Source organism: Mytilus galloprovincialis, chromosome 1 (assembly GCF_965363235.1).
Source record: "Mytilus galloprovincialis chromosome 1, xbMytGall1.hap1.1, whole genome shotgun sequence".
Classification (NCBI taxonomy): domain Eukaryota; kingdom Metazoa; phylum Mollusca; class Bivalvia; order Mytilida; family Mytilidae; genus Mytilus; species Mytilus galloprovincialis.
In genome coordinates this window covers 7,223,629-7,241,218 of record NC_134838.1, presented here as the reverse complement: position 1 = coordinate 7,241,218, position 17,590 = coordinate 7,223,629, and the positions used below count along the sequence as shown (strand labels likewise).

At 32.7% G+C, this 17,590-nt stretch overlaps 1 protein-coding gene across 2 annotated transcripts in view; it reads right to left on the bottom strand.

The window, feature by feature from the left end:
* LOC143064332 (phosphatidylinositol-glycan-specific phospholipase D-like) overlaps positions 1 to 17,590 on the bottom strand; it is a 45,596-nt gene that overhangs the window by 14,651 nt on the left and 13,355 nt on the right. For both annotated transcript variants that reach the window (XM_076237096.1, XM_076237102.1), the window contains 7 exons: positions 14,694 to 14,804; positions 12,992 to 13,040; positions 12,542 to 12,605; positions 11,997 to 12,104; positions 10,875 to 10,902; positions 8,518 to 8,657; positions 1,488 to 1,677 (listed from right to left, as the gene is read on the bottom strand). In XM_076237096.1, the coding sequence (XP_076093211.1) occupies positions 1,488 to 1,677; positions 8,518 to 8,657; positions 10,875 to 10,902; positions 11,997 to 12,104; positions 12,542 to 12,605; positions 12,992 to 13,040; positions 14,694 to 14,804 (690 nt within the window). The remainder of the gene's footprint in view (positions 1 to 1,487; positions 1,678 to 8,517; positions 8,658 to 10,874; positions 10,903 to 11,996; positions 12,105 to 12,541; positions 12,606 to 12,991; positions 13,041 to 14,693; positions 14,805 to 17,590) is intronic.

The window sequence follows — 17,590 nt, the reverse complement described above, 5'->3', positions numbered from 1 at the left end:
AGAAGTTTTCCCCATAGCCTTGGTATGGTAAATGGTATCAGAAGTTTTTCCCATAGCCTTGGTATGGTAAAGGATATCAGAAGTTTTTCCCATAGCCTTGGTATGGTAAAGGGTATCAGAAGTTTTTCCCATAGCCTTGTTATGGTAAAGGGTATCAGAAGTTTTTCACATAGCCTTGGTATGGTAAATGGTATCAGAAGTTTTTCCCATAGCCTTGGTATGGTAACACTTTTAAAGAAAATGAGATGTATTTCTTGTGTTCATATTAGACTACATGTATAAACATCTGTATTATAAATCAATATATATAACAAGAGTGCACACACTGAAATGTCTCGCCTTCTTTACTAATCATTGATATTATGTTGATAGTCCTAAGTATAAAGCGTTATTACAACTGTCACATAAACTTAACATTAAACAAGATAGTTAAACAAAGATCAATGAACCATGAAAATGAGGTCAAGGTCAGATGAACCATGCCAGGCAGACATGTACAGCTAACAATGCTTCCATACAACAAATATAGTTGACCTATTACTTATAGTTTAAGAAAAATAGACCAAAACACAAAAACTTAACACTGTCCAATGAACCGTGCAATTGAGGTCATGGTCAAATAAAACCTGCGGGACTGACATATAGATCATAATATATTTCCATACACCAAATATAGTTGACCTTTGGCATATAATATTAGATAAAAAGATCAAAACTTAAAAACTTAACTTTGACCACTGAACCATGAAAATGAGGTCAAGGTCAGATGACATCTGCCCGCTAGACATGTACACCTTACAATCATTCCATACAACAAATATAGTAGACCTATTGCATAGAGTATGAGAAAAACAGACCAAAACACAAAAACTTAACTATAACCACTGAACCATGAAAATGAGGTCAAGGTCAGATGACACCTGCCAGTTGGACATGTACACCTTCCCGTCCTTCCATACACCAAATATACTAGCCCTATTGCTTATAGTATCTGAGATATGGACTTGACCACCAAAACTTAACCTTGTTCACTGATCCATGAAATGAGGTCGAGGTCAAGTGAAAACTGTCTGACGAGCATGAGGACCTTGCAAGGTACGCACATACCAAATATAGTTATCCTATTACTTATAATAAGAGAGAATTCAACGTTACAAAAATTCTGAACTTTTTTTTCAAGTGGTCACTGAACCATGAAAATGAGGTCAAGGACATTGGACATGTGACTGACGGAAACTTCGTAACATGAGGCATCTATATACAAAATATGAAGCATCCAGGTCTTCCACCTTCTAAAATATATAGCTTTTAAGAAGTGAGCTAACACCGCCGCCGCCATAGCCGCCGTAGCCGCCGCCGGATCACTATCCCTATGTCAAGCTTTCTGCAACAAAAGTTGCAGGCTCGACAATAACCATTTTGAAGATATATAGTGATTTTTTTCTGGTTATATACTCATATTAAACATTGTTTATCATGATTTGTACCTTCAGTTTCTGTCCTAACTCAATATTTATCCCTCTGGCTGTTTTAGTGATGTTAAAATCTTTCTGTGTAAGTCCATGTTTACCACGGTTCACATAATAACCATTTCTGATTTTCTCTTCATGGGTATACTTTAATGTTGGACTTGTGTTACAAGTTACAAATAATGGGTTGTATGGTAGGTTGCAAATGCTGAAATATATTTTAATAAATAAAAGGTCTACCAACTTTATTATAACATTAGTTAAAGAATTGTTATGGCTAATTAAAAATAACTTCAAATCTTTGAAACCAAATACTGAAATTGACATGAATTCACTTTCTATAAATATTTATTCAATTCATGCAGCTTTGAATTGTGGTTGTCTTTTTCATCTCAAATTGAGAAACATCTATCTGAATGAAAAGGTAAGACATTTTCTCTTATTTATGACACCTGCCAGTTGGACATGTACACCTTACAGTCCTTCCATACACCAAATATACTAGCCCTATTGCTTATAGTATCTGAGATATGGACTTGACCACCAAAACTTAACCTTGTTCACTGATCCATGAAATGAGGTCGAGGTCAAGTGAAAACTGTCTGACGGGCATGAGGACCTTGCAAGGTACGCACATACCAAATATAGTTATCCTATTACTTATAATAAGAGAGAATTCAACATTACAAAAAATCTGAACTTTTTTTTCAAGTGGTCACTGAACCATGAAAATGAGGTCAAGGACATTGGACATGTGACTGACGGAAACTTCGTAACATGAGGCATCTATATACAAAGTATGAAGCATCCAGGTCTTCCATCTTCTAAAATATAAAGCTTTTAAGAAGTGAGCTAACACCGCCGCCGCCGCCGCCACCGGATCACTATCCCTATGTCGAGCTTTCTGCAACAAAAGTTGCAGGCTCGACAAAAACTGTTGCAATGTTGCTTCAATTTTTTTTTAAAGATTTTTAAAAAGAACAAACATTAAACATTCATATATTGTACATTTATGTTCATTTAATGAATTATTCATTAAGGCAAATAATTCATATTTTGTCAAAGATTTTAAAAGCAACGCATATATCAAGTATATTTTTTTCATGGTCATGAGTCTGCAGTGATACAAGTTTGCAATGATTGCAGTTCTTCTAGTTGATAGTTAACGTTGGTATTAGTTGACTGTTAGTAGTTCAAGTTGACTTTAGTACGAGCTTGTAAAAGTATGAATGGACTTGCTTCCCTGGAAAGAAAACTGAGTTTGTGTTCAACAGTACAAAAGATATGAGACACAAATCAGACAAATGTTTACTACTGCAGGGATCAAAGGTGAGGTCTGTCTAACCTGTCCATAGTAAATGTAAATGTCCCCCACCTGCACCCCAAGTCTATGATTTCTGAGTTTGGAATAACATGACAGGTAATTATAAAAACAGTTGGTCAAACATTCTTGGGCTTGAAAGATATGTTTTCTTTAAAATGAGCCATATGAAAATGTTTATAGGACCAGAAATAATTCAAATTATAATTAAGGTAAATTCTTTAAACCTACTAATTATTTTCCATCAATAAAATTTTTTAATTATCAAAAAAATGATTGTAACATAATGCTGTTACGAAGTCTTCCAAACAAAGCTCCCATAATTATTCATTCCCATGGTCGCCTGAAATTGGACAAGGTCTAGTACACATTGGTTAGGTCTAGCAAAGTGACATGCATATGTGACGCCCATGAGATTGACATTGTATGTCATTCAATCTTTTTGAAATGACAAACAAGAATGAATATGGTTTAGTTTAGGAGTTGGTATTTCAATCTTATACAAGTTCTCAAAACACACACAAGAGGGGGTTGGGTGACCCTAGGGACTACCCTTATATTTCATTTAATGTGTTATCTTGTCCCATACATGAATACAAGAGTGCACACGTTGAAATGTCTCGCCTTCTTTACTAATCATTGATATTATGTTGATAGACCTAAATATAAAGCTTTATTATAACTGTCACATAAACTCAACATTAACAAGAAAACGAAACATGGATCAATAAACCATGAAAATGATGTCAAGGTCAGATGAACCATGCCAGGCAGACATGTACAGCTAATAATTCTTCAATACAACAAATATAGTTGACTTATTGCTTATAAATTAAAAAAAAACAGAGTAAAACATAAACACTTAACACTTAGCAATGGACCGTGAAAATGAGGTCAAGGTCAAATAAAACCTGCGTAACAGACATATAGATCATAAAATATTTCCATACACCAAATATAGTTGACCTAATGCATAACGTATTAGAAAAATAGACCAAATCTCAAAAACTTAACTTTGACCACTGAACCATGAAAATGAGGTCAAGGTCAGATGACACCTGTCAGCTAGACATGTACACCTTACAATCATTCCATACACCAAATATAGTAGACCTATTGCATATAGTATAAGGAAAACAGACCAAAACATAAAAACTTAACTATAACCACTGAACCATGAAAATGAGGTCAAGGTCAGATGACACCTGCCAGTTGGACATGTACACCTTACAGTCCTTCCATACACCGAATATACTAGCCCTATTGCTTATAGTATCTGAGATATGGACTTGACCACCAAAACTTAACCTTGTTCACTGATCCATGAAATGAGGTTGAGGTCAGGTGAAAACTGTCTGACAGGCATGAGGACCTTGCAAGGTACGCACATACCAAATATAGTTATCCAATTACTTATAATAAGAGAGAATTTAACATTACAAAAAATCTGAACTTTTTTTTCAAGTGGTCACTGAACCATGAAAATGAGGTCAAGGACATTGGACATGTGACTGACGGAAAGTTCGTAACATGAGGCATCTATAAACAAAGTATGAAGCATCCAGGTTTCCTACCTTCTAAAATATAAAGCTATTAAGAAGTTAGCTAACGCCGCCGCCGCCGTAGCCGCAGCCCTCGGATCACTATCCCTATGTCGAGCTGTCTGCAACAAAAGTTGCAGGCTCGACAATATATGGTTTGGGGTGGGAATCTCAACCGTTATCAAGTTTTCAAACAGGTGGGGTGGGGTGATCCTAGTGACTTCCCCTATACTTCATTTCATTTGTTATATTGTCCAATACTTGAATATATATGGTTGAGGAGTGGGGATCTCATCTGTTTCTAAGTTATCAAACAGGAGTGGGTAGGGTGACCCTAAGGACTCTCCCTATATTTCATTTGATTAGTTCTCATACATGAATCGACCGTTATAAATACTCAAACAGAAAGGGGTAGAGTGGCCCCACGAACTCCACCTATATTTCATATGATTTTTTATATTGTCCCATACATGAATATATGGTTTAGGGGTGGGGATCTTGACCGTTACCAAGTTCTCAAACAGGAGGGGTGGGATGAACCCCAGGGAATCCCCCTATATTTCATTTGATTAGTTATATTGTCCCATACATGAATAAATATGGATTAGGGTTGAGGATCTCGAATGTTTCCAAGTTCTCAAACAGGAGGGTTTACAGTGACCCTAGGGAGCCCCTTATTATTCCTTTGATTTGTTATATTGTCCCATACATGTATATGTATGGTTTAAGATTGGGGATCTCAACCATTTTCAAATTCTCAAACTGGACGGGGAAGAGTGGCCCCATGAACTCCACCTATATTTCATATGATTTGTTATATTGTTCCATACATGAATATATATGGTTTAGGGGTGGGGATCTCGACCGTTTCCAAGTTTTCAAATAGGAGGGGTGGGGTGACCCGCAGGGAATCCCCCTATATTTCATTTGATTAGTTAAATTGTCCCCTACATGAAGATATATGGTTTAGGGGTGGGGATCTCGACCGTTACCAAGTTCTCAAACAGGAGGGGTGGGGTGACCCCCAGGGACTCCACCTATATTTCATTTGATTATATATATATTGTCCCATACATGAATAAATATGGTTAAGGGGTGGGGATCTCGACTGTTTCCAAGTTCTAAAACATGGAGGGGTGGGGTGATCCTAGGGACTTCCCCTATATTTCATTTGATTAGTTATTTAGTCTCTGACATACATGAATGTACATGTATATGGTTGAGGGGTGGGGATCTCATCCGTTTCAAAGTTATCAAACAGGAGGAGGTAGAGTGGCCCAATGGACTCCACCTGTATATCATATGATTTGCTTACATTCAGGTATCATATAATATAGTTGCACTATTTGTGCCTGTCCCAAGTCAGGAGCCTGTAATTCAGTGGTTGTCGTTTGTTTATGTGTTACATATTTGTTTTTTGTTATTTTTTTTATATCAATAGGGCCGTTAGTTTTCTCGTTTGAATTGTTTTACATTGTCTTATCGGGGCCTTTTATAGCTGACTATAGTGTATGGGCTTTGCTCCTTGTTGAAGGCGGTACGATGACCTATAGTTGTTAATGTCTGTGTCATTTTGGTCTCTTGTGGATAGTTGTCTCATTGGCAATCATACCACATTTTTTTTTTTTATATAAGAAACTTCCAGCTATTTTAAATGACCTATCAAAATTGAGAAGAAAAAAATACCCCTTGAAATTGCAGTAATATGTTTAACTTTAAGGTGGCTCATGGGTACAAAAATTTTAGCAAAAAATTAAACCTTTATTTTTTCATTACGAATTTTATTTATTACACTATTAGTTGTTACTTTATGATATGGTCCAAAAAACAACCCAAAAAAAATATTTGGTTTGGCCCCAGATGACTTTAAAAATTGAAAAAGCTCCAAATTATCTCCCTTTGGTGCAAAAATGCCATTTTTTGGCCTTACATTTGAAATATCTTTTTTAACTCATCGGTGACCTATATTTTTTATTATTGTTTTCAAATAAGCTGTACATAAACTAAATAATTGTAAAATTTAAGCGATTTCTTATATTAGGTTATTTTCTTATTTCGATATTTCCTCTTTTTCTCCTATTAGTTCAACAGAAAAAAAGGACATTAACAAAAATGTATGCTTCTTCTAGAGGCAGATTTAAGCTTAAATGAACGGTGACCCCATTTTTTTATTTCATTTTTCTTTTAAGTATATGATAAAGTTCATTTATGAAAAAATATAGCGAAATCCTATATTAGAAAAAAAAATTAATTTATACCCAGGAGCCCCCTTAAAAGCATCTAACATGCATTACCAACATTTATCACTGATAAAGAAAATTTATACTGTTACCAGGAACATATATACATGTATTGTCAGATAAACTGTTCCCAGCTGTCACATTGTATTGGATTTTGACATTAAAATTGGTGTACAAAATATTTTCTGCTTTTTCTTTCTTTTACATATATGCAGAGACATATAATAAAATGTATTATATGTCTCTGATATATGTTTTGGTTTTCAATTCTAGTCTTTATATTTCTTTACCATGCAAAGATGTATTTTGTCACCTGTCTGGATTTTTTTAGTTCAAAGCCAAAACCCGGGATTACCCTTATCCGCTTCCGGAATCGGATCCTATATTGTAATTGTCTTCTCGCGGCAGCCATTTTGTTTTCAATGTTGTTTTTGACAGATAGTGAGATACGATTTTACTCGGATTTACACATTATATGTCGGCGATTTTCTGTATAAAGCTAGCGGTTGAACAAATTGAACATCGCTGTCACAAATAGTAATGAGGAAAATAAGTTTGAGATCGTTTATTAGATCGAAACTTTGGTAAAAACGTTTGCAAAGTTATTTTTTATTTTCTATCAAGGTCCGTCGGGCATGTCGGGCGTACATGTAGCTAGTAACCAAGTAGAAAGTCCGACTGCAAAAGTGGAATGTCGCAGACCTCGGACAACCGCTAATTTGAACCCCTGCGTCCAAATTGAAAAGATACGAAAATTTCGTCTTCTAATTCAAAATTGCCGCCAACAGCATGATCAGTTGAACTTATATTAATAGACTACTGACGTAGTTGACTACGTATTGACGACAAACAATATTCCTACGACTTTTGCAATTTGGGAAATCTTAACTACTTGTCTTTAGAGATTTACGGCGATTAAATATTTCATACATTTGTTCTTTGACATCTTAGCCAAAAGCTCAGGGGATAATAAACTACATAAGGATTCCTATTGTGCTCTACTTCCTATGTGCAACTTCAAAACTTTTGGGGAAATCGACAATCATTTAAGGTTTTTCTGGTCATATTTTTTGTAATCCAGAATGAAAAGTATGAAAAAACTGTTCAATAAGTTATAAATAACATAGTAGCCAGCTAGATGATAACAATGGCACGTATTTCAGCATTTATTGGGTAGAACACAAATCCAGGGTGCTCGCATAAGGCAGCTTAACTGCCTAAAAACCTGGTATGGCAATACATAAGAGTCAGTTCATGATGGTTACAATTGTCCAATGGTTTTGAATGGTTTTTTAGTCAGGCCAAAATACTACAATACATAATAATCTATTTTTGACATAATTCACTTTAAAAATGATGAAGTAACGTCAGTTTTTGTCAAATTTTCAATATTTTTTTAGTTTTTAGACTAATTTTTTTAGGACGCCACATCTGATCCAGAAAGGTTTTGTGTTTGAGGATTTAATGTCATCAGTGGCAACTTTTGGTTACAGAATATTTTGTATCCTATGTTGCTCCAAGGGGGTTCCTCAAGCTATTATGTAAATGAAAAAAAAATCCCATCAGTCTATTTAGGAGATAACTGTATTGTATTTATCGCTCCGACAGAATCAATTAGTGATTTGATGGTCGCAAATTAAGTTTACTTGCGACGCTTTCGCGGAGCATATTTGCTTCCATCAAATCTACAAATGTTGCTGTCGGAGCTTAAAATGCAATATTGGTATATCGATTTTTTAATGAAAATGACATGAAAATTGGTGACATTATCCAATCAAAATGAACATAACAAACAATGTTGTATTAACCTAACTGATAAATCAATTTAAAAGATAACAGACTTATATTTAAACATAAAACCTAAACATACAAACTGTAAGGTTTCAGGATATAAAAGATAGAAGCAATTAAAGGTGACTTATTTTTACATAACACATGATAATTACTCAGTTCCCTTGTTAAGCATTGTGACTACATTGTTCCAACTTCGCTGTGTCCACCCAACCATATCATTTACTCCACCAACAAAATAATTCTCCATTTCTTCTACTAGAAACGGACTTCTATCAACAACAGCTGAATATATCTGTAAACAAAAGACTTCAATTCCAACTCAACATATGGTATGTGATATAGATACAATGGATAAGCGTTGATTCTTGAAAAAGAAACCATAAGCCCAGAGTTATCCATTGTATCTATAACTTAAACTATTGTGTTAATGTCTTTTCAAAATTAAAGCTTATTCTTAATTAGAAGGTATTGTAAGTGAGTTTAATAAACCATGCTATTGTGTCAAATGATGTATTACAATAAATTAAATATCACAATTGAATGGTTAAAACAATACAAATATTACACAACACATCTGCCCATAAAGTTGTTCATTTATCAGGCATCTGAATATTATGTTTTTACAAAATAAGACATATTTGATCTTATTTCTAATAAAATTGAGAATGGAAATGGGGAATGTGTCAAAGCCTGGGACAACATCCCTACAAAAAACATATATATATAGTATATATATATAAAGCATGTTTCCGAAATTCAAAAAAGAAGCCAAATTCTAGACACATCACAATTTTCTAGCATACGAATTTGTGAATAAACAGTTGTAAAATTATGTAGTTAAAAAGATGAAATCTTACTATATTAATTTAAAAACAAAAATGAACAATTAAAATGTAATCATTTTCGTTTCAAACATGTGGAACAGCCAACAATGGTTCGATAATAAAACGATCAAACTCGCTTTTATTAAACAAAATATTCCCAATAACTTACAAAACAAGAAAAAAAAAACAGGAAAACTAGAGAATAGGGACTTCAAAGAGAATACAGGGATTCCAACCTAAATCGACAAAACCTAACCTTTAACTCATTGATATTAACCATGAAACCTTGAGGCTACCAATTTATACTACACTTTTGCCTATTATGTATATATAAAGGTACAATCCCTGTGTGTTGTATCAATGTATATCATATATTCATTTATATATATAAATAAGACATTTAAATCTTAATCCATTGGTAGCCGAGAGGTTTCGTCAATATGTTGATTTCTGGACAAATTCGATTCCCAGTAAAGGCATATAGAAATAACAAAATATAAGGGTAAGTTTCTAAAAATAATTCTGTTTATGAAAGAAATCAGTAAATTGGCCAATTCAAACCTAATACAAAGCACACCAAGCAAACATAACTGCTATTCCTTTCAGTCTATAGTCTCAGTCAATTTTCATTTTTCCCCTCCTTTTTATAGAATACCATCACACATTAGATTATGTTACTTCAACTTAAAAGATTTTTAGCAAGAATGTGTCCATAATACAGGGATTCCCAACTCGCAACATCTATTTTCTACGTTCATTGGACGATCATCTTCGCTAGCCAAGGGTTACGATCCACTCCCGCTCTCTTCACCCTTGGCGTATTGAGATAATATTTCGGAGACACAAGGTAAGGATTTTTATTGGTTGCAGTAGAAACTCGCTGCATCCAATCAAAAAGCGCCTATAACATGATCACGTGTAAATGTAGAAAGTGTTTGTAAACAATTGCCACGTGTTTATTGTGCAACAAGTCTATACATCACTAAACATACGACTATATTTAGTGACAACTTGAATGTTTTTAATCAACAAATAGAAGTGTATGTTTCATGCACAAATGCATAGATGTTGACGTATATTTTCGTTTCCGGCTTTACCAAGTGGGTAGAATCTAGACACTACCGTGTTTTTACCTCCAAATTGAAGAGTTCAAGTGCTACCATTGGTCAAGAATAATGTATTCGGAATGGGCGTGACTTTAATCTTCCGATAGATGGCGCGACATTGATATCACAAATGTTGGCTCAATCTGCCAAGGGTGAAGAGAGCGGGGTGGATCGTAACCCTTGGCTAGCGAAGATGTTGGACGATAAAATCAGGGTTAAAACTCTAATTTGACATTAAAATTAGAAAGATCATATCATAAGGAACATGTGTACTAAGTTTGAAGTTGATAGGACGTCAACTTCATTAAAAACTACCTGGACCAAAAACCAAAAATTTAACCTGAAACGGGACAGACAATGAACGGAGGAACGGACGCACAGACCAGAAAACATAATGCCCCTCTACTATCGTAGGTGGGGCATAAAATATCAAAATAAGATTTTATTGTAATTTTTTTTCTCATCCTGTTGTATATTTTTGAAAATCATAACATGATCTTAAAATTCCTTACCCCTATGTCAAATGTTATATTTTATATTAATTTCTTCTTACATAGACAACTTTAAAATATGACATACCTCAGATTTGGCAAGTGCTTCTCCTACACTAAAATATATAATTTATAAAATCTATAATAGCATACAACTGTAATACCCTGTTACGTGTAGACTGTAATAGAATTTAAAGGAAGTTCAATAATATATATTGTGTGTAGTATTTATTCCTGAGATGTAATACCTATCTATTGTTACACACTGTCACTGTACATACATAGGAGAGCCAAAGTTAGTTCAGCTTAGTGTCTTAGCTTACTGCCCAAGTATTCCTCTCTTTGCCGGATAATACAAAATACTGACACGACTAGAAGTTCTAGCATATAAGCTACTGGCAATAAAGCATATTTAAAGATACAAGAATCAGAATGTGTGTGCATGGAATTGTAATAATTGCTTTCATTTTGCAATTTTGTGAATTTAAACATTGAATTTTAAATATAAGTTAGAGTTATCTTCCTTTGTTTATAATTGTACATTTGTAGTAGAGGGTCTATTTGTATAACACATATGTAATTTTCAATTAAGATTTGGTAATTCAAATACACATCATATTGAAACTTGAATATATCTAATTTTAACATATCAATAATAAATAACATGGCATTCAACTAGATAGGATCTAAAAAAATATCACTTCACTGCACTTTTTTGTTTGAACTATTAATTCAAGGTATAATAAACCTTGGAAGACTTAGATATCAAATCAGTACCATAGGGTCTTTACCCAAAAAAATAATTGTTTTTGTATGAGATACCCTCCATTTGATATGTGAGTACACAAATTGTACCAACATTCAAATTAATGCATGCATCTACTTTAAAAACAGTTCACAAATAGAAAATTTAAAAATAAGAAATGTGATATGATTGCCAACGAGACAACTCTCCAAAAGAGACCAAATGACACAGAAATTAACTATAGGCCACTGTATGGCCTTCAACAATGAGAAAAAAATACTTAAATTGTTCACTTAGTATTAAAATCTATCTGTCAATATAAGTACACTGATTCATAAACAGAAACATAAACTACTAAAAAAGATATTTTGCACAACTGATTATTATATTTCAAACATTTTTTGACGCATACAATAGACTAGAACATATTGAAAATTAAAATATAGTTGATATAGATATTTATACCCTTCTAGTAGAATCCATGATGAACAAGTCTCTATATCTGACATAGTTATCTTTGTCGTTCCATAAAATTCCCTATAAATATTGAATAGATCTTTTGATGGTATGTACCTGTAAATATAAGCGGATAGTATTAAATAAACGTCTTTCTATCTATTTTTAATCATCACATAAATTTTATCCTACATGCTTATACAATATGGTTTAATATGTGCATTTATGTTTGTAGACATGTAAACTGAAGTTATCAAAATAAACACCATGAAGTAATAACGCTGATGCATTGGTGTTTAACATTCAGTGGCAAACATTACATGTATTTTAGGATGATGTGTTCAAGTGACATGAATATGAACCTAATTTGTACTAGATTAACAATTAAAAGTATCATTAATTTTCAAAGATAACTGATCAAAATGAGGAAAACAATAATGTAACAAATTAAAATTTGGTCTTTAAACCTATTAAAACATTTTAAGATATCTTCAGTATTTATAATTAAAAAATTAAGTATTTTTTCAAAACTATATGTAAGGTATGCTACTTACCATTTCTGCTTAAGGTCAACTACTAAATCAGCATCTAAGTCTATAAGACTCACAAATTCACCACCTGTAACCATTAAATATTCATAGAATAGTCATTAAGCCTTAGATAGGTTTATAATAATTGTAAATATTTTTAATCAGCTTCATAACTTCATAAGCATTGATGTAATAACAAAAAGTCCTTAAAAAATCTGATTTTAAACAGTCAGACAGTATGAAATGTCAATAACGGAATAAATTTATTTTGAAGAAAGATAACCTGTGTTTATTGACGACCATCTGCAAAAAATTATTAACAATTTAATTTGTTTAAAATATTTCCATAATACAAAGTTTAAAACTAAAAACATTCACATAAATTAAAGTTAAGAAGAAAATTTACTCATTTCATCTAAATGTTTCTAAAATCAACTTTTTTGAAAAAATAAAATGAAAGTAAAAATGTGTTACCAAGGTCGCCAAAATGGTGAGCAGACGCGTAATCTCCATGGAAATTTATCTGAAAAAAGAGATAATTTAAATCAATTTAATATTTTTCTTATTCCATGGAATGTACATAACAACAATTTCAACATAGAACATTTATCTAAAGTCTCTTTATATACCTTGACAAATAATATTTCTTTATCCACTTTATTCCTGACAATTACTGAATACATATATATAAAACTCTTTTTTTTTTTTTTGTCATTTATGCCTGAATATTTTTACACAATAAATATAAAAGGGAAATATTAAAACGTTGGAACAAACGCTAGAGATTGTTTCATAAAATTATGCAAATGATATTTCACAAACTTGCAACCAAACATGTTCACAATTAGGTAGTCTATAAAATTTAAACAGTAGTCAGAAGCCTGCATCCAGTAAAATGCCTAGAGACAACTTTGCTCATCTATATATAAGAGAATTATATAATTAGCAACGAAGAGAGAAGCATCTGCAAACTGGCTTCAAATCTTTGATAATGAAAGTGGTTTTTTTTTTTACATCCTTGGAACTGTTCATGTTAGAAGTAAACGTTTAACTTTAATAAAATAAACAATAAAATCCAGTAGAAGACTGACTGAATTGTCACTGCACTGTCAAATTTTAAACAATCCCCCCAAACAAAACCCCCAATTAAAATTAATTTAATCAATGCATTCTACCAAATCTACTATAAAAATCCTGTTACACCAAACAAAACAAAAAGCTCTCAAGCACCTGAATCACTCACCAGTATTTTTTGGCTTAAATCATTCATCAATGATCATTTTTTTTTTCAATATATATCAATGAGTGGCTAATAATGCTTTTTAAACGTTCTTTGTATCTGTCATATTTTCTTCAAAATCAAAATAATACATGTTACCCCTATATGTTCCATTATAGCCATAGTGGCCATGTTTTTTGACATACATGGAAATAAGATACAAAATTTATACTTGATACTCTCGTTCAGCCCAAAGATTCATCATTTTTTCAAAGTAAGGCAAGCAAATTAGATGAACAAATTGTGAAAAAAGGGCAATAACTCATTAAGGGGTTAATTGACAATTTGGGTCATATTAAACTTTTTTGTAGAACTTACATTTCTGAAATTTTTTTTTTGTTTTTGCTGTTTACAGTTTGTCTTTATCTTCAATAATATTCAAGATAATAGCCAAAAACTGAAAAATTTCCTTAAAATTACCAATATAGTGGCAGCAACCTGATAAAGTTGGAGGTCATGTGATGGAATAAGCTCACATCGGACCCTTAGGGCCTGGTAAAAATTATTATTATGTAAGATCGAAAATATGTACATGTAAGATGAAATACAAAAAATAACATTAAAACTAAATGTGTCTGAAAGACTTGAATACTCTCACATACCAAAAATCAGCCCAATATCTGATGGCGTTTAAATGAAATGTGTATAATAGTTTGTTTTGGCATGACAGAATGATGGAATGACGGACAAGGGTAAAACAATATGGCCCCAAAATCTTTGTTGCATGGGCCCTAAAAAATGGGAGAAATTAAAACATTTAAACATGAATAACTAGAAAACCAAAGTCTTCTTCCCTCCCATGAAAGTATGCAATTATTATCAACTCAATGTTTATGGAACTATTTTTATGGGATTGCACTCCTGAGCAAAATGACCGGTTAACATAAATGTACCTACATCTCCCATTGTGGTTAGAAATCCCTGTGATATACCAAGACTATGCCATAAAATATCTGCTGTCTGATGAGATACAATTCCAAACAAAAATACTACCAATTTCTCTGTTTCCTGAAGAAGAAAATAAATACAGAATTATAAACAAATTAATTCCATAATTTAACTTTGCACTATATCCCTGCAAAAAGTTGAAAAAGGGTATATTTTCCCTTACATATAACTAAATACCAAAAAAAAATTTCAAACATAATAGATCATTTTTTCTACATCAAATACCCCAAAAAATGTTTCCACATTGATCCCTCATAATCTATTCCATTATAACTAAAACCTGTCAACACTGACCACAAACAGAATACACACAATAAATAATATTAATTAACCATAGCCACAGAATGTTTCTTAACCAAAAGAGAAATTTTATATAATTTTATATAATTTCCATTTAATCATGTTCACTAAATGTAAATATAAAATATACAAGATGTGGGGAAAATCTACAAAACTACTCCTTTTTCATTAGGTTTCATGGATCTTGGTCAGAATGAGTAGAAGTAGATAAAGCAATATTGGTACAGTCTAGGGAAATGGGAAATAAATGTGTAAAACAATTCCAGACTAGAGGTACAACTTCAATGTGTATCACAGTATGTAATCTTTCCATAACCTTTCAAGCATTGTGGTTGTAACTGCAGGAGTGGATGATTTCACAAATTAGGTACCTACTTTTCCCCACCCAAATTCTCTGTTTTGTACAACCTGAATACAAGAGGCTCTCAAGAGCCTGAATCGCTCACCTTAAATTTTTTGCTTAAATCTTCCATCAATGATTATTTTGGGTTTTCAATTTATATAAATGGTTCTTCGATTCTGTCATATCTTCTTCAAAAGCAAAACTAAGAGTGAACACACTGAAATGTCTCGTTTGTCTCGTGTTCATAATATAATTTATGATGAAAGTATAAAAAAAACATTGTATACCCCAAGCATTACATTATTGCTGTTTACAGTTTATCTACGTCTATAATAATATTCAAGATAATAACCAAAAACAGCAAAATTTCCTTAAAATTACCAATTCAGGGGCGGCAACCTAACATAGGGTTGTCCGATTCATCTGAAAATTTCAGGGCAGATAGATCTTCACCTGATAAACAATTTTACCACTGTCAGATTTGCTCTAAATGCTTTGGTTTTTGAGTTATAAGCTAAAAACTGCATTTTACCCCTATGTTCTATTTTTAGCCATGGCGGCCATCTTGGTTGGTTAGCTGGGTCACCAGACACCAGTGATATTGTTGGCTTTTTTCAAAACTACCTCTACCCTTTTTTATTGGGAAAATATGCGTCATTTTGATCAAATTGGGAAATTTATAATAAACCATGAATTTGACTGGAAATTCAATTTGCAGACCCCCTTTCAAGAGGTAAACCCTAATTTGAAATAAGACCCCTTATTTTCAGTGATGATACATAAATAGACCCTCAAATCTGCACATATAGTCATTTTAGGCAGGAAAAATGTTTAACTGAGTGTTTTTCAGTTTGTATTCATGCACAATTACTACTGAGACTGCCTTGTTTGGGAAAAAAGTTGTCTTTTGGGGAATAATTTTAAGCCTTTTTTTTCAAATTGGTATTTTTCTCCAGGGGAAAAAGCCTTTATTCTCCGGTAATTTAAGGCAAACAATATCACTGGACACAATTTTTAAACTAGAAACCCTAATATTGATTTTGGCCATGTTTGGTTAAATTTGGCCCAGTAGTTTCAGAGGAGAAGATTTTTGTAAAAGATAACTAAGATTTACACAAAATGGTTAAAAATTGACTATAAAGGGCCATAACTCCTAAAGGGGTCAACTGACCATTTCGGTCATGTTGACTTATTTGATAATCTTACTTTGCTGAACATTTTTGCTGTTTACAGTTTATCTTATCTATAGGGTGCAATCAACAGTTTTTTTCTATGACGTCATATTTTGAGGGACCATGTATAAGTGACCCTTAGTGGTGGACTGATTAATAAAGATACTTGTATAAAACTAGATATAACTGGAATCAGAATGTTCTCTAGTTTATTATGGAATAAAAAAAAAGTGTACTTTTAATGGTATAAAAAAGTTTTATCCAGAGAAATTGGGAAAAACATTGCCTAATTTAAGCTTAAAAAACCTGAAATCAGGTCATGTGCACACCCCTGAAGACATGATACCTGCACATTTTTCATAATCAAAATTGTATGAATTTCATAGATTTTTACCTGGTCTTTCAAAAAATTCATGCTTCAGGGTACGTTCGCCTGCTCCGAAAGGAGCTACAGTGGCTGCAAATAAGTTTTCAATTTTCACTGCCAAAAAAACAGACTGTTTACAGTGTTGTCTCCCCTCAAAACATGTATTTTTAATCTAATTTTTAAAATTAGTTTAATCATTCAACCTGCTTTAATTGAAGTTAATTAACATATCTTTCCAACCAAATACAAAAAACATGATACTTTTTCATCAATTATGTTGATAAAAAGGGACTTCCCTCCATGTCTATTTTTAGTTGGGGAATAACCCCTAGTTTTTTATACGAAACTGTTTATAGCACCCATAATAATATTCATGATAATAACCAAAAACAGCAAAATTTCCTTAAAGGGAAACTTCGCAAAAAAATCAAAAATTGATATTATGTTTATTCTGTATAAAAATGCTCAAATTCATAGATATTAAAGTTTTATTCTGCTAGATAAGAGATCACCATCGATTTTAAATTTAGAGTATCAATTCTCTGCGGTCGGCCATTTTGTCACCTTCTCCGATTTGCAGTCAAGATATGTCTAAGGACCAAAACTACAGTAACCCGATGTAGTCCCAATTGCGTGTCGATATCTCGTCAATCGTACGGTTGTT